The sequence below is a fragment of the Telmatherina bonti genome (genome assembly GCF_933228915.1).
Source record: "Telmatherina bonti genome assembly, chromosome: 17".
In the NCBI taxonomy this organism is placed as follows: Eukaryota; Metazoa; Chordata; class Actinopteri; order Atheriniformes; family Telmatherinidae; genus Telmatherina; species Telmatherina bonti.
In genome coordinates, this window is record NC_136615.1 from 11,379,938 (window position 1) to 11,404,282 (window position 24,345).

The following is a 24,345-nucleotide window of genomic DNA, read 5'->3' on the forward strand; positions in this document are numbered from 1 at the left end:
GTCGTACAGGAACCGGACAGCTCGTACAAGGGGGTCCGGTACCCCATACTCCCGGAGTACCCCCCACAGGAGCCCCCGGGGGACACGGTCGAATGCCTTCTCCAGGTCCACAAAGCACATGTAGACTGGTTGGGCAAACTCCCATGCCCCCCTCCAGGACCCCAAAGAGGGTATAGAGCTGGTCCACTGTTCCGCAGCCAGGACGAAAACCACACTGCTCCTCCTCAATCCGGGATTCGACAATCCGGCAGACCCTCCTCTCCAGGACCCCTGAATAGACCTTACCAGGGAGGCTGAGGAGTGTGATTCCCCTGTAATTGGAACACACCCTCCGGTCCCCCTTCTTAAAAAGGGGGACCACCACCCCAGTCTGCCAATCCAGCGGTACTGCCCCCGATGTCCACGCGATGCTGCAGAGGCGTGTCAGCCAGGACAGCCCCATAGCATCCAGAGCCTTAAGGAACTCCGGGCGGATCTCATCCACCCCCGGGGCCTTGCCGCCAAGGAGCTTTTTGACCACCTCAGCGACTTCAGCCCCAGAGATAGGAGAGTCAACCCGAGTCCACCAGCTCTGCTCCCTCATGGGAAGACGTGTTGGTAGGATTGAGGAGGTCTTCGAAGTATTCCCTCCACCGACCCACAACGTCCCGAGTTGAGGTCAGCAGCTCCCCACCTCCACTGTACACAGTATTGATCGAGCACTGCTTCCCCCTCCTGAGCCGCCGGATGGTGGACCAGAATCTCCTCGAAGCCGTCCGGAAGTCTTTCTCCATGGCCTCGCCAAACTCCTCCCATGCCCGAGTTTTTGCCTCGGCAACAGCCAAAGCCGCATGCCGCTTAGCCCGTCGGTACCCATCAGCTGCCTCCAGAGTCCCACAGGCCAAGAAGGCCCGATAGGACTCCTTCTTCAGCTTGACAGCATCCCTCACTGCTGGTGTCCACCAACGAGTCCTGGGATTACCGCCACAACAGGCACAGCTCCGGCCGGCCGCCTCAGCAATAGAGGCACGGAACACAGCCCATTCGGACTCAATGTCCCCCGCCTCACTCGGGACATGTTCGAAGCTCTGCTGAAGGTGGGAGTTGAAGCTCGCTCTGACAGGGGACTCAGCCAGACGTTCCCAGCAGACCCTCACAACACGTTTGGGCCTGCCAGCTCTGACCGGCTTCCTCCCCCACCATCTGAGCCAACTCACCACCAGGTGGTGATCAGTTGACAGCTCCGCCCCCCTCTTCACCCGAGTGTCCAAGGCATGTGGCCGCAGGTCCGACGATACGACTACAAAGTCGATCATCGAACTGCGGCCCAGGGAATCCTGATGCCAGGTGTACATATGGACACTCTTATGCTGGAACATGGTGTTCGTTATAGACAATCCATGACTAGCACAGAAGTCCAATAACAAAACACCATTTGGGTTCAGAGGGGGGGAACCATGCCTCCCAATCACTCCCCTCCAAGTCTCACTGTCATTGCCCACGTGAGCATTGAAGTCCCCCAGCAGAACAATGGAGTCCCCAGAAGGAGCACCCTCCAGCACTCCCTCCAAGGACCCCAGAAAGGGTGGGTACTCTGAACTGCTGTTCGGTGCATAAGCACAGACAACAGTCAGGACCCGTCCCCCCACCCGGAGGCGGAGGGAAACTACCCTTTCATCCACCGGGGTAAACCCCAACGTGCAGGCACAAAGCTGGGGGCTGATGAGAATGCCCACACCTGCTCGGCGCCTCTCACCATGAGCAACTCCAGAGTGGAAGAAGGTTCAGCCCCTCTCGAGGGTACTGGTTCCAGAGCCCAAGCCATGCGTCGAGGTGAGTCCAACTATATCTAGTCGGAACCGCTCAACCTCGCGCACAAGCTCAGGCTCCTTCCCCACCAGAGAGGTGACGTTCCACGTCCCTAGAGCCAGCTTCTGCAGCCGGGGATTGGACCGCCAGGGTCCCCGCCCCTTGCTGCCACCAACAAAAACTTTTTTTGTTGCCACTAAAATGAAAAGTGTCAGTTCCAGGACAAAGTCAGCGCTCCAGGACATGACAGATGATAAAATCTGCCACCACTGTTGACAGATGTGGTGTTATATAGCAAGAGGCTGAACGCAGCAGACTAATTAATATTCTGACACAGTTTATGTAATTATTTATGTATGGTATTCACTGCATTCTGACTAAAGCTACCTGAATATGCTTCTATGCGTTATCATTATACAACAAATCACACCAGTGAATCTAGAAAACAAGCATATTTATCTTTTAATATAAGGCGGAAACCAACATATTCACATGACTAATGGTTATTGTCATGTGCTTCTCTTTAGTTGGTTAAAATATTAGTAAATTTTAAATCCATTTGATCATTTTATCAGCCTCCAGTCTGACAATTCATGTTTATGAATGACAGCAAAATGGAAAATCTTCACATGTATACAGTAGGAATCTTGATTTTAAGACACTTTCCTGATAAATAAATAAAAAATTAAGTAAATAAATAAAAAACGATTCACTTAGAATTATGGATTTTTTGTTTTACAATATTTAAATGTATTTTTTTTTTTAGAAAAGAAAAATAAATTTTTCCCCAATTTTAAATGTTTATATGTTTAGATGCCAGAAGCAAAAAGCTGGACGTGTCGAAAGCTGTTTGTAAACTCTACTGCACATGTCGCGTACTGCAGTAACACGACCTACGTTCCTGCCCACCATGCAGGACGCCATCCTGAGGTAAATGCAGAGCTAATAGCCAAACGTAGCACAGCAGCAAGCCAACACACTCAAACCAGCACTTTTATATGCAGTTCAAGCTTTTGAACATGAGTAGAAGTTCAAACAGCTGCTTCACATATATTGCTGCAGATGAAATCATAAAACAGACACATGGATGTTTTCTTTTATTTGGGAAATCTGCAATATGATCCGTAAACTTGGTCATCATGCAACCTTTTCATATGGCTTGTTCAAAAAACAAACTAAAAATCACCAATACTTAGGAATCGCTATTTAAATCATATCAGCACTGAAAAGAATAGTTTTAAAAAATCAGATAGGGAGGAAAGCATCTGGTCTTGGCCCTAAAAGAGCTGGCTAGAGATCAATCTACAAATATATAGTCAATTCAACATCTACTATATTTGTTCAGGACCATCTTTGTTGTGTTTTTTACAAAAACTAAACTAAAAGAGACAAATAAACTATATTCTAAGGTGGATTAAACAAGACGCCAAGCAGACATGCAGTCTTCTTGTTAGCATCGTAGCCTGATTGTAAAGATGTTCTGGTATCAATGAGCATGTGGATCATAGAAGTTATATAAACTATAGACAATCACGTCCAAACAAATGCTCATCGTTTCTGAAACATTTAGGCTTTAATCATCACTAAGAACGTCGTGAGACAAGATGCGGCCGATAATAGGAGTCGCTCATCAACGGACTGCCTGGACAGGATCTAGAAGCTCAGGCAGCAAACTAAGAACGCCCTCACCATGGAGACAGAACCACAGGTTGCTCTGGCATGCACCTCTTCTGTAACAGTGTTATCAGAGGTCATTTCTGTCAGCAGAAAGCCTGAGTTTGCGAGTTCGTTCTCTCAGAGCGGATCGCTCCGTCTCCCTGCAGGCCAGTGTGACAGCCTTCACTCTAATTATGGCTTCGCTCCGTTTCTGTGCTCCACATAAGAGATGACGGTTCAGATGGTTCAAAGTCAAACCTGCATAAAGCTGCATGAATAGAAAGGTCACTGTCGGTAATGTGCTGACATTACATACAGGAGATCGGAGTTACTGGCTTTTTACTGGTTTAAGACATTCTCATGGAAAAAATAAACAATGACAATCATGTGAATTACTTTAGTTTTACTTGAAATGACCGAAAAGCTCAGAGAAACATCTCGTGCTACAGTGTTAAATATCAAGAGACATAAAATGCAGTTTTTTTGCACCAAAGTCACCAGCAGGAGCAGGGTTAAATATGAAAATAAAAACAACCAAATATTATTTTACTTAATTGCATGAAGCCACATGTAGATCAAATGATCTGTGCCACGCTAGTGGACGTTTCTCTCATATCAAGCCACTGGTCATACTCTTGGCTGCTTCAGAAGAAGCAAAGTTAAAAACACCAAGAAAACTGTTGGTTTCCTTATATAGGCTATTATGAATTGGCCTTCATTATGTTTTCCCCTCTGTCTGTAAAGCGTCTTGAGATTGAATTGAATTGAAAACACTTTGCAACATGTTAGAATTAGTGACCAGGTCATGTTTTATTAGCTAGTGACAAAGTATTGCTATGAGATATTCTTCTTCAGCTAAATGAACTGGACTTATTACTACACACCAATCTATGCATGTACTAACACTAGTATACATGTACTAGTATTAGTTATTATACAAAATACAAGAACATCTCAGATTTGTCAATAATAAAAGTAAAGAAAGAGGGAAAACAGCATGTCTATACAGTTACATGGAGCTGACTCACACCACCAGCGCCACTTCTTCTCTATGAAAGCTGTGTTGAACGAGAGGACACCAGGGGTGAAAGCGGGTGGGTGTTTCATGCTTTTCATTGATTCCACAAGATCTCAAAATTGAGTGTTTTGAATGAACTAGAGGACAAAAAGACGGCAAGTTTCAATCAGCCTGGTTTTCTCTGTGACTATGTACCAGAATCAGACTGCACACACACTCCACTTTCTACCAATAAAACAAATAGAAAAATCACACGAAACAAAGCAGCTATGCTACTTCTTCTAAATTAATGGCATAAAAGAAAACACTGAGTTACAAATTCTGCTACTTCCACACGATGAAATCAAATCATAAAATGCATCAAAGAAGTTTCTTGGTGGATGAAATGTTGAGTTAAAAGAAAGTTAAAGATGAGAACGAATGCTCACCCAGAAAAAAAATTTATTTTCTGAGAAACACTGACAAATGACGATCTAAAGCTCCACCAGCAAACGCAGAATTTAATACTAATCACAAATTAGCTCAGATCATGGCGATAGGCTAGTGTTAGTGTTATGAATACTCATCATTCTGAAATGAATCAAACTGTATTCAGACAGATTGGGACCATTCCTCACTTTGATGTACTGCAAATGCCACAAATCCTACTTAGCACATGAAAAGGGAGCATAAACCTCGGAACAGAATGGGGGAAGATGGGGGGAAGGGGCGGCATTATCGACATTACATAAGCTTCATGTCCTCTTTCAGTCTCACATCAGCGACTGATGATTTTTTTTGGGGGGGGGGGGGGGAACTGAAGACTCAGCTCCAGAGCAATGACTGATGAAGACAAGATTGACTTGAACATGCACTGACAAGTCTTCCAAAACAAAAAAAAGCCATGGCTGAAGAGAACTCTTGCTTACCTCCAGAAATGAAAAGCGTGCAGCGGGCTGCACGGACTGCAAGGACTAGTGGGAGTAGGGCTCAAGCTTCGTGGAGTGAGGCTGTAAGTTAAATGGAATGTAGTGAATAGTTATGTTTTATCATTCACAGGACAGGACAGGACAGGACAGAACCCCCCCCCCGTCACAGCTCTGACATGTCCAGATGAAGACGACAGCATCAACCTAATCATGTTTGAAGAGCATGTTCCTGAGGCATTTGTCTGGTTCTGCAGTGTTTGACATTGAGCCTGAAGGCTGATGCAGACAAACGGAATTGAAGACCTCTTGCTGAAAAGCTGCAGATCTATCAAACATTTACTCTAATTCAGCGATAAGGTGGCCAACAGTGTGTTTATGGCTGCAGAAATCAAACAGAAAGACACTTAGTTCTGGATGTGATGTCATGTATGGAGTCATTTTTAAATGATCTACCAGCAGCAGCACTGCAGAGCATTAGGTCATGCTAAGGTGAGTTACTGCAGTGGCTTCTAAGGCATTTATTACTATATTTGTGCAGAGAAAAAGCCCTAAAATGATACAGAAGATCAGCCTTGAGATAAGATGGCATGATTATAGACACTTCAAAGGAGAATTACGGTGCGTTTTCTACATTCAGACTAAAGCCAACAATGAATAGAAGCCTAATATGCTTGATTAGTGTGTTATTACACTTACAGTCAAGCATTGTGTTGTAATCAAAGCAATTGGAACAATTGACCTATCGCTTAGTTTGAATCAGTGTCACACACCACCTCACTGGGAATCAGGAAACTCTTCAGCAATCCTCCAAAGAAAATATGCTAATTTCCAATGAAAAATGCTAAAAATGATCATAGGAATAGGAATCTACATGCTCAGACTGTTATTCATCGCTGCCTTTGAATTAACAAACACGGTCTGGCTTGCTGTGTTACAGAACAGCAACCAATGAGCAACAACAGATTAACGATTCTGAGGTTAGAGGATTTGTTGATAGTTTAAGAAGTACAGAACACAGTGTGCTGTGGCCAGACCTCGAATTAGAAAATAATTAGAGTGTTGTGCAAACGATGAGACCAAATTGACTGCAGTCCTCGTTAATCTAAAGAATAAGCTGTACATTTGTCTGAAATTTGCATAAAATAAAGTCCTTCAGCCCTATTGGCTCAGTTACAGTGTTTAAATCCTCAAAGGCTGAGAACCAGAAAAATGCCTTGTTGACCCAAATACAACAAAAAAACCAAAAAAAAAAACCGAGATGAATAAAGACATTTAAACGGCAGCAGCTGAGATAAAACTGACGTAAACCACAGAGCCTTGTGATTCACCGCTTGTCACCTTATTGATCTCAGCAGACAAAACACTCCTGATAGGTGTGTTATGTGTGGATGTCCTGCATGTTTGTGTCACACAAATAATGCCACTCCTTTATATTACGAGTCTATCACAACACACAGGCGAAAGCAGAAATCTGTAAACACACATGCAGACTCAGACACATGAGCGGGCTGCTGTTGCCTAGCTGTGCAGGATTTGACAGACTTCCTGCTGCAGATGCTGCTGCTGCTGCTGCTGCTAATGCTAACAGCATAGAGCATAAGGCAACGGCAAAAGACAGCAAGAAATATGACACCGAGACAGATGAAGCGGCACGCTGCAGAGGAGCTGCCTCCCCGGCAGGATAACAGAGGAAAATACTCACTCTAACGTCAGCCCTGGAATTCTCAGCCTCTCCCGCTGGGCTTTCATGGCTGAACTGTGCTCGTTTGCTCTATTGTGGTCATGATATGCATTCACACAGCCTGTCTGCTGCTCACCCCCCCCCAATGCAACGACAAAGAGACAAACCCGGCCATGTGATGTGATGTGACGGATTGGTTTTCTCTCCCCTCGCGAGAAGGGAGGGGGTGAGAAAGGGGGGCTATGGTTCTTGTTTTGGTCTTTCCACGTTCCACCTTGAAGTTGCCAAATGAGACCCTCAGTTTCCAGCGGAGGGCATGGAGGCAGGACAATACCCCTTCTTCCCTCCCCTAGTACACGCCCCCTGCTCCTTCAAACACATGCCCTGAACCACCACTACCCCTCCACCCACTGGTGACTTCCTTCATAGCAGAAACATATGCAATAAACTAAACCGTTCCTCCGAGTGCAGTCACCTTGACACGAGGCGCGATGCAATGTGACCACAATCACAGCGATGATGTCATCTTCGTAAGAAAACATACTGCGCCACCAACTACTCCCTGTCCTTCAGTCCACACGAAGGGAATACAAACAAATAAAAATCAGCAGGTAGACTAAACGTGCAAGTATGAGGAGGCGTTTGAGTGTTTCTGTTTTTATATTCTGAATTATAACTCTGCACAAACACTTCAGCTCATCGCACGGAGACGAAAAATGTCAAAACTTTTATTAAAAACAAAATGTCTTTGTTTTGTTAACTTTTAACTCATTTTTCCTCAATTGAATTAATGAGAAATCTAATGTTTTCACCCATAAATCATTTAAAATCCTTTTGCATGAAGCTTAGATTCAATGTATTTACACTGATAAAAATAAAGAACTGTGATACTATGATAATAAAAAAAAAAACATTGACTACTTAAATTCCCTTTTTAAATAATATAATCACAGTGTAGGTTCTTTACATTTTACAGAAGTTTCACCTGACTGTTGAATTTCCCCAACTTTGTGAGAATTCAATCTCTGAAGTATCTAGTCTGTTTTTCAGTCAAAATAACCAAGAATATCTAATTTTTACATGATAAAACTGCAGCAAGACTTTGAAATTTGTCTGCTGTAAAGTCTTCGTATTATGCTAAGTATTTACATGACATAACACACCAGACGTACATAAAGAAAACCTGGACATAACTAAAAAAAAACTTAAATATTTATGGCGTGAATAAGGGGGGATGATGATATGAGAGAAATATGCAACATTTATTACTGCAATGACTCTTTCCAGCCAGTAAAAGTCTGTCCAATATCTTGTCTTAACTTTTGATCTGAAACGCTCTTTCAGTTCCTCCTTTCATCCAGTAATGCCATCCTGTGGTCAAGTGGTGATTGTATTGATATATAATTGTTGATGTGTGACATGGAGCATGATGCTCAAGCCTCGGGAAGAAAAACAAACAAAAAAAAAAAAGGTTATGAAGTGTGGCTTGTTTCCCTCTGGACACTGCAGAGCAATGGCTGCTCTGGAAATGTCATTGTGCGATCAAAACGAGCCAGAAAATGGGGATTTTCCTGAAACTTATGCAGAGTTGCTTTAACACCGACTGCATTCCCTTTGTGCACCAGTGTGCGCTTGTCAATTGTGCAACATAGACAAATGCAGAACATTGCTACTTGAAATGCAGGCTTCATTAATACAGCTAGCGCTTACCGTAGTGACATAATATTGCATGATATTAACCCAATGCATGTTGCAGATATAATAATGATAAAGGGGGGGATGTAAATCAGCAGGGAACAACCCAGTTCTGGTCCAGAGTGACGCACAACATCATTATGACCACTGCAGGGATTATAAACACTCTTGAAGTTGCTGCTCAGCATCATTTAAATCATCCATATTGCATAAGTCTTATTGTTGTAGATGTTTTACTGAGGGAACATTGATGTCCACAAAAGTGAAAATTAATCAGTGGCTCTGGAGCAGGAAACTGTCCTTGCTAAATAACAAAGGAGGGAGGTTATTAAAGATAATTTGACACAATGTTCTGCTTGACATGAGTCTCCACAGAAGAAGCAGTGGATAATTGTGGTATGATGATGCGTTAAACTGGACAGGATGCAGAAAAACAGGCCAGACAACACCGAGCTACTTACTCCCTCCAGTTAGCTACTCAGTTCTTCATGGCTGGGAGCAAATCTGAGGAGCAAAGAGCTCCTCAAAAGAGACACCGACAGTGTATTTTCACAGAGACAAACCAGAAGAGTCAACGACTGACAGACTCGCAGTCCAGAACGTCACGTTTTCAGGCTTTTAACATGGTCCATCCTTCAGCTGTGATTGTAGGAGCAGGTTATGAGTTGTGGACATGTCCACACAGACATGACTTTAGATGATCCGCAATAAAGTTTTTCATCATTTCAACGTTTTGTTCACATGGATTTAGCTCTAAAAGCTCCTTCATTTCCACGTTTACAGCTCATTTACATCACTCCTGAAACAATTCAGTCTTCACAGAAAACTTTCATCGATAATAATGGTTTTAAATAGAAAAAAAAAATCCATCTTTAGAATGGTGCTGAAGTTGTAGGAGACTGAATATTTTCCAGTGTAACCACTGAATGAATCCCATTTAACCACCACAAAGGTTACTCATCTTGTGAAAAGATCTAAATGAGCCAAAAGTGTTTTTTCTACTTTCACTGCATTTTAATATAACCAAATGTTAATATAAAAACACTGATACTATTTTTTTTTTTAAATCAATTGTTAAATCTGCCAATGATTGATTAACATGATTTAACTGAATTCCAATCCCTAATAATAACTAGAATCAGCTATTATTGAAATAATAGCAAATGTGAATGCCCATTTATTTAACTATGCTGAATGATTGAAATGAAATAGCATAAGTATAAAAAACTAAGGCTAAACTGACATTTATTCTAACTGGCCCTCATCGGGATTAGAACCCATGAACTCCCGTTTGAAGCAGACTGACTTAACCCACTACGCCAATATAACTCTTAATTTCACGAGGAAAAAAGCGTTGATATTTTTCTAATTAGCATAGTAATTTTTTATATCTTCTTTTTTTTTTTTTTTTTTTTTTTTTACTTCCAGCAGGGTATAATTAGCAGGATTGCTAAAACATGTGCAAGGTTCAACTAAAGTTAAACTAAAGATGTGAAAGACTTTGTTCAATGTGAAAAACTTTTTTTTTTTTTTGTAAGATTTATCAAAGTGTTGAAATGTCGCAGGCAGCATTGTTGGAACAAATCCTTCATATTTAACTGTGACATTTACAAAGAAATTCCTCTGCTCCTTGAAGTGTGCAGCTGAGACCAATAGTTCACATTAAGCAGCCTGCAGAACTGCACGCCATCACACAAGCAACAGCCAACAAACGACAACTGAGCTCTAACCCTTGTATGTGTACCTTTGTACTGGTGCACAAAATGGACCAATCGTTTAGCTGAATTCCGTTTCGTCCAATCACAGGAATGGATTTCAATACATTGACGAAAACTTGAATGACTTAGAAAGTTTAAATATTACAAAGACCAAAAGTCGTAGAACATATCTCCTCAATGGGCTGAAGAGTTTGATACTTTAATGGTTGAAGTGAGACAAACGGTGTAGGAGGAGTAGCGTTTCAAAGATTTTGCAAGAAAAGACAATGAAGACCGGGACCGAGATGAACCAAACACTGCAAACTGGTGCAGAGCTCCGAAACCCATTGAACTGGTTTTCCGCTCATTATGCAAAAACTGACCAATCGTTGAGCTAAATTTTTTCAACATCCAATCTGGATCGGGTTTGAAGGACTTTCATTCAATCATCCAAATATCTCAAAATCTACAAAGATTTCAAATGAAAAAAAAATCATTGCACACATGTCCTGAAGGAGCTGCACAGTTTAAGATCAGAATGATTGAAGTGACTTGAATGGTGCAGGAGTAGTAGCACAGCAAAGTTTGGCGGAATAATAATAAAAATGGCAGAACAGGATCCCCATGGGCATTCACATTAATAATAATAATAGATACATTCTCTACATATTCCTGCCAAATGACTGCTGGCTGGGTTGAAAAAGTCTTCAGAGAAAACTTTGTAAAAAGCAAACAGGTCGCGTCTACGTGGAGACACATGACCTCATTTAGAGAGAAGCATAGAAATTACATGCAACTACAATGTTTCTGAGCTTATCAGCAGGACATGGATTCTTAAAGACACAGTGCAGAACAGTTTTGCCATTCTCGCCCCCCTATCGATGACTAATCCAGAATCCATCTTGCACCCTACCTGACCTGTTAGCTCTCTCCAGCCAGCAAAAGACCATCTTACAATGACTCTTGTTTTGTCTCTTCATCTTTTAATCTTTGCTGAATCAGCAACGGTGCCCGTTTAAAAAGGCCTGTGTGTTTATATCTGTTTTCTAGCGTGCAAAGTGTAACTCTGCTGCAGCATCTCACAGTGCGGTTTCTCAGCCTTGTGACACTGCTGGATGGCAGCATCTCTAGAAATTGCACATGAAAGATGTCACTGTGTCAAACAAGTCTGGAACGTAGAGTTTATGGTCACAAAGTTCTGTAACGTGTCTTTAAACCTTAACAAATATGCAGCATCCTGCTCCAGCTGTGTTTAACATTAAACTCCAAATAAAAACATAGAAAAAAGGGAAAATTAAATTGCCAGTGACAAAAAAGACAAATATGGTACATTTTTAGTATTTTTAGTTGTTCCTGTAAAACAGGTAACACCACTTTATTATAAACAAAAACAAACATTTTCTCTGAATTAGATTTCTGATTAGCTTCATTTTGTTTCCCAGATTATTCCAGTCTGTTTCATCCTTCACCATGTTCAAAGTGAATTACAGTCAGAGACTGTAAGAGTAAGACAGAGAGAGGAAGTCTGAAAATGTCAGTGTGACCTTTACAGAACTAATGTTTATATATAACCAAAACCTTTCATTTATAAGTGCAAAAGAGTTTAACAACATCACTACGTTTGAAGAGAAAAATCTCCACATTTTTATCCTTGACTGGTGCAAACTGGAACAAAGGTTTCATGCCATTATTAACCTTTTGATTATAAAATTTGTCCTTTAATACAAAAAGCACAAAAACTGATAACAGTGAATAAATAAACATGAAAAAGCTGCAGAAGATGCAAAAAAAAAAAAAAAAAAAAAAAATTGATTGTGGGGAGAAAGTCATGTTGGTGTCATTAACTATAACATTAAATCCACATATTTTAAAATATTAATCTTTGACTAATATTGATGATTGTTTTGAAGCGATCTAAACTAAAAGATGAGCAACTAGTTAGTTAATGATTTACTGCCTGAAAGCAGTAAAAACCTTCCAATGTTTTCATTTTATGGGACGTTAATATTTCATCTGTTTCCTGCTGCGTTATCAGGACCAGCTCACAGAAAACCCACACCTCCTCACCTCCCCCCACCACAACCACTTCCTCCAACATCTTCTATCAATAATATGAAAATATTATGAAAGATATAGAAGGAATAAAACTACTGGCTCATTGTTCTTCTTTGCAGAGTAACATGTCATGCTCGTAATTTGGGGCTTTAGTGATGAGAGATGACTCACTCATGGTCTCATAATGTTTGTTCGCAGTCGTGCCTGAAGCAAGACAAACATTTAGCGACTAAGAGGGCAGAAGATTTTCTATTGTTCAGACTGAATTAACCTAAAACACACTCACTTGTAGCCATTTATGGATCCCATCTTCTTATGTGGCCTTTGGTTTTTACAACAGTATAGTTAGGAGTTTATTTACATCATTTTCTTGCTTCTTTCAACTTTTTGTAAGATGATAAAATACCTTTTCTTTTTTTTTTTTTTTTTGCATTTTTTAATAAAAAAACCACCATCTATAAAGGATGTCATAAGTGGACTAGACCTCACACTCCCGTCCAGCTCTGTGCAACCACGATTTCCTCGTCTTGTTGTGAATTGTTTATGCATAAATAAACAATCAGAAGTTGTTCTCGTCTGATTTTACCTGGTTAAATAAAGGTTAAATACATAAATAAAACTTTTCCAGAATTTTCTGCAACTTAGTAAATCACATTCTTTAGTTAAAAGACTTCATACTGGTCTGTTTTAACCAGAAGGCTGTTTTATAAGCAGCACTTTGAGATTAATGTTTGGTTTTTGCAGCATATTTCAGTCCAAGCTGCTGCAGCTCCAAGACAAGACTAACTTCCTTGAAACTGTTGAAAGTGGAACTATTATGTGCATTTCAGGCTAATTTATTTTTATTTCTGAGCCCAGAAGGGCTGGGATTGATCAAGTTATTGTCACAAATCGCTTTATTTACTTCAGACCGACCCTCTCCGTAGGCTGTCAGATCAGCCTGTGGGCAAAACGAGTGGACTGAGACTCTTCCGCATTAAGCACCGCCTCCCGCCACTGCACTACATCGGGAGCGCGCACCGCACCTGCTTTCGCCGTCATTGTAACATCTCATAAACAGAAGGAGTAGGCTGATATGAACTTAATAAAAAAAACAAAATACCATGTCAACACATAGCATACAGCCCTACATGTTGGAACCTGAATCAGACCCTGAAAACGAAGTGGAAAACAGCAACCCACAGCAACGAATGCAGCAGGATGTCTCTCTTTGGTAAACTCACCAGCCATCGTTGGAAATAACTTTATCCCACGTTTTCCACCCGCCTGATGTATTTGTACATGCCCTTGTTAACCAGTAGAAGGTAACCAATCACCGAACCTTATCCCCCGGGACGTCACAAGGATTTCCAAGTAGAAAAAAAGACGCATTTTTCGTCGCTATGGAAACCAAACGGAGAGTGTGCTGGAACTCAAACATGCGTTTAGGTGATAAAAAACAGTGTCGTTCACATGTCTGATGAGGATTTAACACTGTAACACTGTAGAAAACTCAGAAAACTGGAAATATCATAATAGGACCCCTTTAAAGTTGTTTTATAAAGTTGCTGAATATGAATATTGATCTATGAATCAAAAAGCATCCCGTTAATGAAAGCACACATTTAGAAGATGAGGAAAAAGAGACTTTTTTAAAACAGAGCAAAGAGAAGGATGAACAACAGGCATCTGGAGAAATTAAATATTTCCTGTCTGTTCTGGAGAAGCATTTATTAACTTTATTTATTGAAATTTTACATTCAATTTTTAAAACAAATATTAATATAAAATCATTATAATTCTTATAAACTCCCTGTGGGGATCAATTGATATTTTTTTGTTTGATTTAATTGATTTAATATATTTCTTTTACTTTATTTCTTAATAAACTGTTTTCCATGACTTGCTAATAAAACAACATTTTAATGCCATTATCCATCTTTATTCATGCTGCCTGAAGTCACAACTCTCAGAGTGACGTGATAATCTAATGTTGCTGTCGGCAGATGCACATATTCTGTTTGCAGCTGACATCTGACATTCATACAAGTTTCCCTTCAACCTTTTCTGACCCCCAGGGTTGGAAGAAAAATAAAAACGTCACAAGTTCAAGTGTCGGCTGCAGGAAACTTGATTAAACAACAATGTGTGGGTTAACACAAAACATTTATAATAACAAAGAAAGCTACCGAGCTAAAGGCTAAAGCTGTTACCAGGCTAAACTCTCAGCTGCGTAGAAGTAAAACAGACTTCTAACTCGCAAGTCTTGGATCAAAAGTACATTATAGAGACATGAGAGTTCAGTTGGATGCCTACTGGTGTGTAGTGGATCTGACACACTGAACAGATATGAAGAACCAGCAGCAAGAGGGGGCCCCTGCAGAGTCTCCACACATCGCTGGCATCTGAACAAAATCTATAACACTTCATCAGACTGCAAATCCAGCATGGAACCAGGACAAAACAACCTGCATCTGCACAGACGGCAGATCTCCTTATTGTTATGACAACAAAGAGTTTTTACAAACTAAGGCCTGTGTTTTAATTCATACGGAATATTTATGTGTTCATGATTTAATTAATAAGCATCAAATCAAACCTTTTGCATGGAAAAAAAAAGTTTTTTTTCCCATACTTATGTGTCGAGCTATTTAACTACACTGATAGATTTAACATTTTGAGAAAAATGCAGATGGGATCAACAAAACCAACGTGACAAATGATTCATGAAAAGACAAAAATCATTGTTTTTGTACAAAAATAAATCAATGTTCAGTTAACCAATCCAAAAGAAAACTTTCATTGATGACAATGATTGTTAATAGAAAAAAAAAATCCATCTTTAGAATGGTGCTGAAGTTCAATAGACTGAATATTTTCCAGTGTAACCACAGAGTGAATCCCATTTAACCACCACAATAGTTGCTCATCTTGTAAAAAGATCTAAATAAGCAAACACTGTTTTTATACTTTCACTGCATTTTAACATAGTCTACAAATGAAAAATTTCAAGATAAAAATACTAATAATTAATTTGAAAAAATTCAATCGTTAATTCTCCCGATGATTGATTAACATGATTTAACTGAATGCCAATCCCTAATAATGATTAAAATCCCACATTCTCCACATATTCCTGCCAAATGACGGCTGGCTGGGTTTGGAAAAGTTTCTGGCTTTCTTTAAACTAATGAAACACTGCTGCTGATATAAATAACCTGCAAAAAGTCTTTGTGAGAAAAAACCATCGCCAAACATTGTTTCTAAATACTTTCCGACGTGCTTCAGTTTGTACGTGTGAATTCTAGCCGTGCTGACTTTGGCTTAAGAGTAAATTTCTCCCCAGAGAAAAAGCTGTGGCTGTAAAACTAAAACATCTGAGCAAACCGCTGAACACCGAGACAAACTTCATTTGCAATGATGGAGTTAATGAACCTTAGTTGACAGCATCTGCTAAAGTGAATGTAACGTAACCTACAGTCAACAGATCCTCCTTAATATCCTATTGCATGGAAAAGCAGTTGATGAAGTTGGCACCGCAACGCTTTTGGCATCTTCTGGCTCCAAGTGCAGCAAGCTGAGGTTTTTGTGCTGATGGCTGGAAACAGGATCTAACAAAATGGTCAACAAATCCAAGTGCATCTGGAGCTGCATACAAATGATTCATTTACAGTTATTTAATTGAAGCCTGCAAAAGACTTCCAGCTATTAAGGTCAGTCTATAAATAGTCGCCTCTCAAGTTGAAAACCACTCAAAATATGACAGCCGGAAAAAGGTGCAATCCATCACGTGTGTGGCCTTAGGAAAGAAATGACAGTCATAAATGTCCCCATGATGAAAAGAATGTGAGTCAAAGGCTAACGCTGCTAATTAAAAGGCATGGTGGGAGCAGTCTGCATGTTAATGGCATCAAATGTTCAGTAGATGGCTCCCTGTCACAGGAAAACCTCAGTGTGAGGCAGCAGGCTTAAAGCACCAGCCTCCTTCTCAAAGCACTTTTTCTTTCATTAGTTTCTGTCATTAGAAGTTAAGTAGATGTAGATTTTTTTTTTTTACCATCTTTACTCCGGTGTTATATCCTCCATGTCCGCTTCACCAAACTGAACACATGACTGACACAGATGGCATATCCACAATGCCTGATGCTCAATGCTAACAAACATCTGCAGGACTGTAATGAGTTTGAAGCGGTCATAACTTTGTCATCTCCACGCAGCATTACTATGGTTACCAAGGTCACAAGAGGCTCTGGTGCTCTAAATATAAACCAGCACGGTTGGTGATCTCACAGCAGCATTTAGTAATGGGTCACCTCCATTACAGCCAGGGTCTCCTCTGACAAAGTGACAGCAGCAGCATCAGGTTTCATGAGTGTTTCTCACTCTAACATACATCAGATTAAAGCATGGATTAGGAGTTTACTGTCATAAAGTCGCACTGAATAACAGCTGCACAGACTAAATAACACCTTTAACAACCTGACTAATTAATATAAAGCCAGTCAAGCTCAGTGTTTCATCTTTTTTAAGACTGAACTTAAAATTTGCTATTTAGTGTAAAATAACATAGAAGTCCTTGTTTGTGCAAAGTTGTTCAAACTAGCTCTTAATGTGTATTTATTCTATTGCTAATGAGTAGAAATCTTGAACACAGTTAAAAATGACAACTTTTAAGTTAGTTCAGCATCATTTACTAACTTAAACTAGATTTTTGTTTGTTGGGAAGCTGATTTTTAGTGGAATCAGGGAGTTCCAATCAATTCCTTGAGGTCCGCAATCCTGCAGGTTTATATTTCCTGCAGGTTTATATTTCCTGCATGTTTATGATATTTCCTGCTTTAACACACCTGATTCAAATGAAATGGATCTCCTCAGCAGCTTGTTATCAAGTCCAAATGAATTACTAATCAATCTGAGTCTGTTTACAAGCAGGCAACATCTAAATCCTGCCAGATAGTGGCCCACGAGGACAGGAGGGGGACATTTCTGGATTAAATTAAAGATTAAATGTGACGAAGCAACTATCAAATATCTGACTCCCTCTTTCCAACACAGATGAGGCTTTTTCTGATCACATCCAAATTAATTACACAGTCCTAATGTCCCTAATTAATACAACTTATTTAACTAAAAGAAATAAATCAAGCATATTATATGCTGCCACTCATCAAGTCTGTGTATTTTAATTTTAACATACATTTTATTAACAAATAAATTTTTTCAGTGTTTGGATAGAAAACGTTGAGCCCATTGACCTTGATGTGCTACAATGTGTTTTATAAGGTGAAGCATTTCGACACAAGCAGAAATTTCAGTTAAAACTGGCTCAACTCAACATCTACTGGTTAAATTCATCCTGAAAGATGCAAAGTCAGCAGAGAGGAGTCGGCCCACCTCCTCCAGAGAGAGGGCCGGAAGCAATCGCTCGCTGATCTGGACTCATTATCACAGCAGTTCATGAAGTTTGATGTAAATCATGTTCATTATTTTAGTTTTAGTGCAACTGCTTTTCTGTTTCAGCACCACTGGACGGCTCTAACATTACAGCCCTGCTCAGATCTGGAGCAAAAGGACTCAACCTGATGCAGCCTGATGTTTTTGCTACAGTTTTGTAGCTAGTGGCTCAGATCAAGAGGTTAAATTTAGCTTTAAAATACACATCATTTTAAGTGTGAAATTAAAATGGAAACTTTAAACGCTCATAAAAAAACCATGTCTGATTTGCCTTCACGTGGAACGTCTGTAAAACTATATATTGTTCTTATGAAAAGCTTAGATTTAAGGCTGGCTGCTCCCATGATGCACCACTCCCACATTCTCCCTTTACTTATGTTGCTGAATGTCATCAGATCGGTTTGTTTGTGCTCTCCGCGTGCCTCTGGCTCCAAAGCTGCTGGAACACTGCAAGTACTGACCTGACTGTCAGGTACTCTCAGATTACTTATGATTTAGTGCTACGTACACACATCCGCGTAACCATTTTACCAGCAGTCACACATTCAACAATAGAGCAGAACAACACAACCTGTTCTTTGAATATAGAGTCTCAGCTGAAGGTTTATTGCTGAAACAAATGTGCAGCAGTTCTTTAATAAGGAGGAGAATGTAGCTGGTGGTATTGCTGAATCATATTGTGCTACATAAAGTCATGTTCCTGTTATTTTGCATAAAATTAGTCCAGCAGCGTCGAGCTGTCAGTACATTATAACCTCTGAAATGACAACAGTTTAATCAAAGTCTCCGAGTTCTTCTAACCTTCACTTCAGCAGGATTTCTTACTGTGTTTTAACCAGCTGTATTCAATACAAAGCTGCCAACTGAGCAAAGACTTTTGTGACATTATGACTCCCATCTCAGCTTCAGGTCGTTTAAAAATCAAACTCCAACCAGGTTGATCAATCCGTAGCTGAAACTACGCATCAAATGATTTGATTTAAACGTGTGTGCCTTTTGCTGGTACTCACAAGCTGCCTCTTCTGGGAAGACTCAGCTCCTTCTGCAAAGGAAAAGAAAAGACTTATGTGAGCAGAAATTATTAATCATCTTTCTTTGTGTTAATTAAAAGGATTTTCTGGAATCAAAGTGTGATACATGAGCATTAATGGTGCTGAAATGGGGCTTCATGCTGGATTATTAAAAGTTATGGGAGATAGTGGGAAAGCGTATTTTGACCGATGTTCTGTTCAGCGTGACCTTTCCTGACGTTAAACTTCAGACGTGCGTTAATGAACGCTGGAAGGAGACCCACAGCGGCTTCTGTGGGAGAACACCACCGTTCGCATTTATTTGGCCGGCTTGTCAATTAAAACTCATTAATGGAAAACTTGCGCTTGTAAAATGTCAGATGTGTAGATGCTTTTACTGAATTAGTGTAACTTTTACTGGCAGTCAAACACAAAGTCACCACCCAGATTTAACTAAACAAATAAGAGCCTCCCATTGGATAAGAACTGTGTGAATTATTAATTGAAGAAGATGAGGAGCTTCTCATCTTTTAAACACTCATGCTGGAAGACATTTTGCCATTCTGTGATGTTAATCTGCTTCAGAAGCGTCAAATTATTGGCATCAAGCAAAGAAAGCACCCAAGAGTACTGTTGAAACAACTAAAAGAAATGTCGAAGAAATGTCGGAGGCATTTTTAAAACCTGGAAGGATCGTAGGCGACCATCACGTGTGGTGAAACATAACCACCCAGAAACAACAGCAGAAGAGAGAACTATGATTTATAGGGGTGGGAAATCTAATCCAAGTCGGGATTTTTTTACTTCACAATTTTAATTAATTTAATTTATTTTGTTTAAAAAAAAAAAAAAAATTAAATAAATAAAAATAATCCATTATAAAATTTGTCATTTTAATTGTTTTTGTTGATCTTTTTACTCGTCTTTTTGGACATCATAGCAGCAGAATGATGGTCTGGCGACTGTGTTGCTTTTTTCCTTGTTGAAATTGTACTTTTTTTTAGTCTTTACTAAAATCAGCATCAAAAAATTGTGAGAATCACAATTTAAATTAAATCGGCACCCAAAAAATCAGAATGGAATCGGGACAAAAGCATATTGTCGCATCCCGAATGTTTTATAGTGAACGTAAGAACATTTCCGTCTGCACAATGTGAAGGGAACCCAAAGGATTGGGACTCAACCGCTGTGTAGCGGTCAGAAAACCACTTCTCAGTGAGGATAATGGAATAAGGGCTTCACTTTACTGGGAGGGTATCAAGATATGATTCTGAGGAAATGGAAGAAGGTCATGTGGTCTGATATGTCCAGATTTGCCATGTTCTTAAGCACATCAAGGTAAAGGAAAAGAAGCAGATAAAGTGATGCAGCCACACCCTGCCTTCTAGTGCGTACTGTGGGGGCAGCAGATGATCTGGGTTTACTGGGTTTACTGGGTTTACTGGTCTGGTTTAGGTTCAGCAGCATAATGTGTCCAAAGAAAGAGGTCAGCTGACAACCAGAGTTCCCCACGGAGACTCTGAGGTTGCTGGAGAAGACAGAGCAGTGCTTGGACTCTCCCACCGTGGTTAAAACTGAATGCAGGTCAGGGTGGAAATAAAAGTTGCGTTTCGAAAAGACGCCACAGCAAATCAGGCGAAGCAACAAAACTTTTTCTTTTGTGGCTGAGCCGTGGACGTGATCTGTTTAATTTCATGTGTGTCTATTAATGCCGATTTTTTCTTCCCCGTTCTTGTAGGACTGTAAGTGAAATACCGCTGCCTGTCTAAAATCTTACTAAAAAGAACATCGAAATGACATGAAAAGTCAAAGTTGAAGTGAAACAAAAGGGATAATTAAGGTGTCAGTACAGACTGTGTCATAAACTTGAATCCCTTCGGCGGTTCTGCAGCAGCAGCAGCTTCAAAAACAGACGACATATGGAGGAACATCACAGAGCAGGTGTGAATCCGTTACATCCCTTCCCAGGGAACTTGGAAACAAAGCTTCAACCAGATTTCTAACTTTTTCCTTGAATAATGGAACGGCTCAAATAAAATCTATTTGCACATGCATGATAATGCTTTACATCTCAATTAAACAGTTACATTTAATTAAATTCACAAGAATTGCTGAAGTGTGAGGACGTTTTTATAGTCTGCTCACACTGTGTGAATGAAAGTGGACAGCTGTTTGACTTCTGTCGGTCTGTTTAAGCACTGTTTAGTATGTAGAGATGAAACCAGCAGCAGATTGCAGTTAAACAAAGGTCAGGTCTGAACCGGTCCAGCAAACAATGCAAGCATTGATTTCTGCAAGGATTATGCTTTCTCACAAGCTTGTGATTTAAAGGATAATACAGTTAGGAAACATTTGTAGTGTTGAAAAATCCTTCAACAACAAGTGATATAACAGCATTAGATCTACAACTGCTTTCTTTGTGTACATTATCAACTTTTTAACTAAATCAGATATTGTTCGTAACGGAGCACAAGCAGATAAATAGACACACAGCAATGATATTTCCTCTAAACTTCCAAGTAGCCCTGCCTCCAGTTATAATCAGCATTAAAAGCTCACTGTGCTAAATATCTTTAAAATGCAGTCAGTGTGAGAGCAGGATGTCACAAAATTCCTCAATTCGACCTTTTAAAGTTTTTGATTTAAGGCAGAGGATGGCAAGTTATTACCCGCTCTGACATCCAACTTTGGAGCCAACTAACAATCAGCAGCTGTGACTAAACTGGCCTCAGTTCAGTTCTCCGTTCATCCAAAACAACCCATTTGCAGATGTCTGCGATCAGACATGCAGAAAGCTGAAAGACAGAGTGTCTTAGATAAGACAATCTAAGAGATTTTATTATAGTAATGAAAAGAAAGTACATCAATATGTTTAGTTTCTGCTTTGATAATAAAGAAAAACACAAGATGCTCTGATATCTGACTGAAATGGAAAAAAAATCAAATAAAAATGATTAAAGAGTCCTGCATGCTCTTACAAAACTGAACCAAATAGACTTCAGTTCCACAGATTAAGCAGAGTGCGCTTGAGTCCTTGATTATAAGCAACTGGACTCCTCTTTTTTCCTGGTTCTTGGACATGTTCTAGCTGACATTTCTCACAGACTGGTGAGGAACGCTGAAGACTACAGTGACCTGGATGAAGGAGAATCTTGACATTTTTCTCAAAGCTCTCAGTCGTTTTTGCTGTATTCTTCTTCTGGTCTTCTCCTCTCATTTCCTTCCACTGCTTCTCTTGTAGCTCCTCACCAACCCCTCCTTTTAGCCAAACATGCCAGACAATGTGTTTGGGCTGTGACATATCTGCAAGCAACAGCAGAGTTGACACAAAGCAACTGTGCAGTTTGGGCATTTGGCAGCCATCTCTAGAATTCATTGGACAGACAACAATGCTAACAGATTAATAAACTTTTTAAGATTGGTACCTTTTATAGTTTGCCTCATTGGTGCCATCACCTTATAGCAAACTTAGCATTTATTAAAATATCCCAAAAAAAGTTTCCTTTTTCTTCATCTGCCTCCCATTTAATGAACTGCTTAGCTCCGTTGCAAAAATAATACATGTAATTAAAACAAGGAGCATATTTCTCTGAAAGTTGCCAGAGGATGAATATTCAATCCAAATCAGACCGCAGATGATGCTGCAGCAGCTACAGCATCTGTTCCCTGCATCACATGAACAGCCATGCAAGTAACATCAGTCACAATGACAGACAAGTAAACCAAGTGCAGATGACAACATCACACTCAGACTAAACAGCACTTCTTTTAAAATGACAGAAGATTCTTGATGTCTCAAAAAAACCCAGCCACACGTCCCCCATCCTCTTCCACCGAACCTGGAAGACAACCAAACTGTCCTGTAGAATCACCAGGTTGCTGGTCTGTTCTGTTTAGTAGCTACAAATTCCACTGGTTTGATCATTAGACATTTCAATAACCTGATAAGAGCGAGCTCCTTTTGTCTAAAACATGATAGGACACGGAGCTGATGTGTATCGGCTTCTACAGTCAGCAGAAAAAGTGCTAAGCCCCGCTCTCCCTTTGCTATCAATTAGGGCTTAACGTCTGGCTTCCCCTGCCGCCTGGATAAGACCAAGGGCAGAGAGTTTCCTTGAGAGACATGACCACAGCTAACACACTCCTAATTACCGCCGCAAATGACTTGCACTGATGAGGACCGGCCAATCACAGCCCTCTGGATCTCAGCATGATGTCTGTGGTAAAAATACACATTTCCCAGTTAAATCAATTCATGCCTGAGGAAAATATTTACATCAAGTTAAAGCAATCTTCTGATGACTTCTCTGTTTTTGCTTTTGATGCTTGACACTTTTGACACCTTTCTGAGTAAGCAAAGCTTACAGAGAAAGGGCTCCATTACTGACAGCAAATGTATTCAGCTGGCGCTGTGTGACGTGGTTTTAATGAAACGGGCCAGGGGAAAAACATCAACTCTCCGACTAATGTTTGGTTTCCTCTCAGAATCATGTTTCTTTGTGGATATAAAGCAGCTCTGACAGGGAACATTAAGATGCAGATTTTCACGTTGACTTTAAAAGGTTTGTGAGCTACTACAGCATCAGAAACGCAGAGTTTAAAGTAACGAATCAGAAATCAGCCAAACGGCTTGAAGAACTGAAGACATCTTCACAAAGCCCTGTTATGACAGAAACAACTACATTACTGAAGCATAAAATCACATCACAGATGCTCATCTCAGGGTGTGAAAACCATGATGCACTAGTTCCTGTTGTGTTCTGAACTGTCAAAACATGAAAGCTTTAATCGAACTGAGCTAGGCTGGGTTTTAAAGAAGCTCAACATGTCATGGTTAAGTCTGGACTATTCATTTTCAGAACAAAAGAAAAAATCTTCCAATTGATGGTGCAATGGAGAAATAGTCCATGCATACTGTATGAAAGATTGACATAAATTATAATTTGACATGAGGCTGCACAATATGGCCTGTTATCTTGGGTTTGTGCCGATACAGGATATAGGATCATGTATAATGACACCAGCAGACAGGGAGCGCATGCAAACAGGAGGGTAAACTACCTGTAAAACAGACTAATCTATTTAGGATCTCCTCTTAATTAATCATAAAAACAGCTGGAGGAGAAGCAGGTGTTTTTTCTGCACTGGTGGAACATTTTCATGCCCGTCAGGAAACACACACAGCTGAACAATCAGAGTCCTTGTCATTGTCATGATTTCTGAGACGTATTACTGGTTAAACAGACGTCTCACATTCAGCTGCCATGTTTTACACTAGCTTCTTAGCTAACTAGCTAGCTAGCTGCATACACCATGGCTGTGTCCGAATGTCCACATTATTCACATACAGTGCTCACTCCACTTTCCTGTATGTCCCAAGAGACAGAATGCATTGCTGCAGGTG

At 40.2% G+C, this 24,345-nt stretch overlaps 1 protein-coding gene across 3 annotated transcripts in view; it reads right to left on the bottom strand.

Moving 5' to 3' along the window:
* Positions 1 to 24,345, bottom strand: part of mast4 (microtubule associated serine/threonine kinase family member 4) — a 126,633-nt gene that overhangs the window by 49,802 nt on the left and 52,486 nt on the right. For 2 of the 3 annotated variants that reach the window (XM_079256723.1, XM_079256722.1), the window contains exons 4-5: positions 18,942 to 18,973; positions 5,371 to 5,451 (exon numbers count right to left, since the gene is read on the bottom strand). In XM_079256723.1, coding sequence (XP_079112849.1) covers positions 5,371 to 5,451; positions 18,942 to 18,973 — 113 coding nt within the window. The remainder of the gene's footprint in view (positions 1 to 5,370; positions 5,452 to 18,941; positions 18,974 to 24,345) is intronic. The other variant, XM_079256724.1, reaches the window with a different exon arrangement.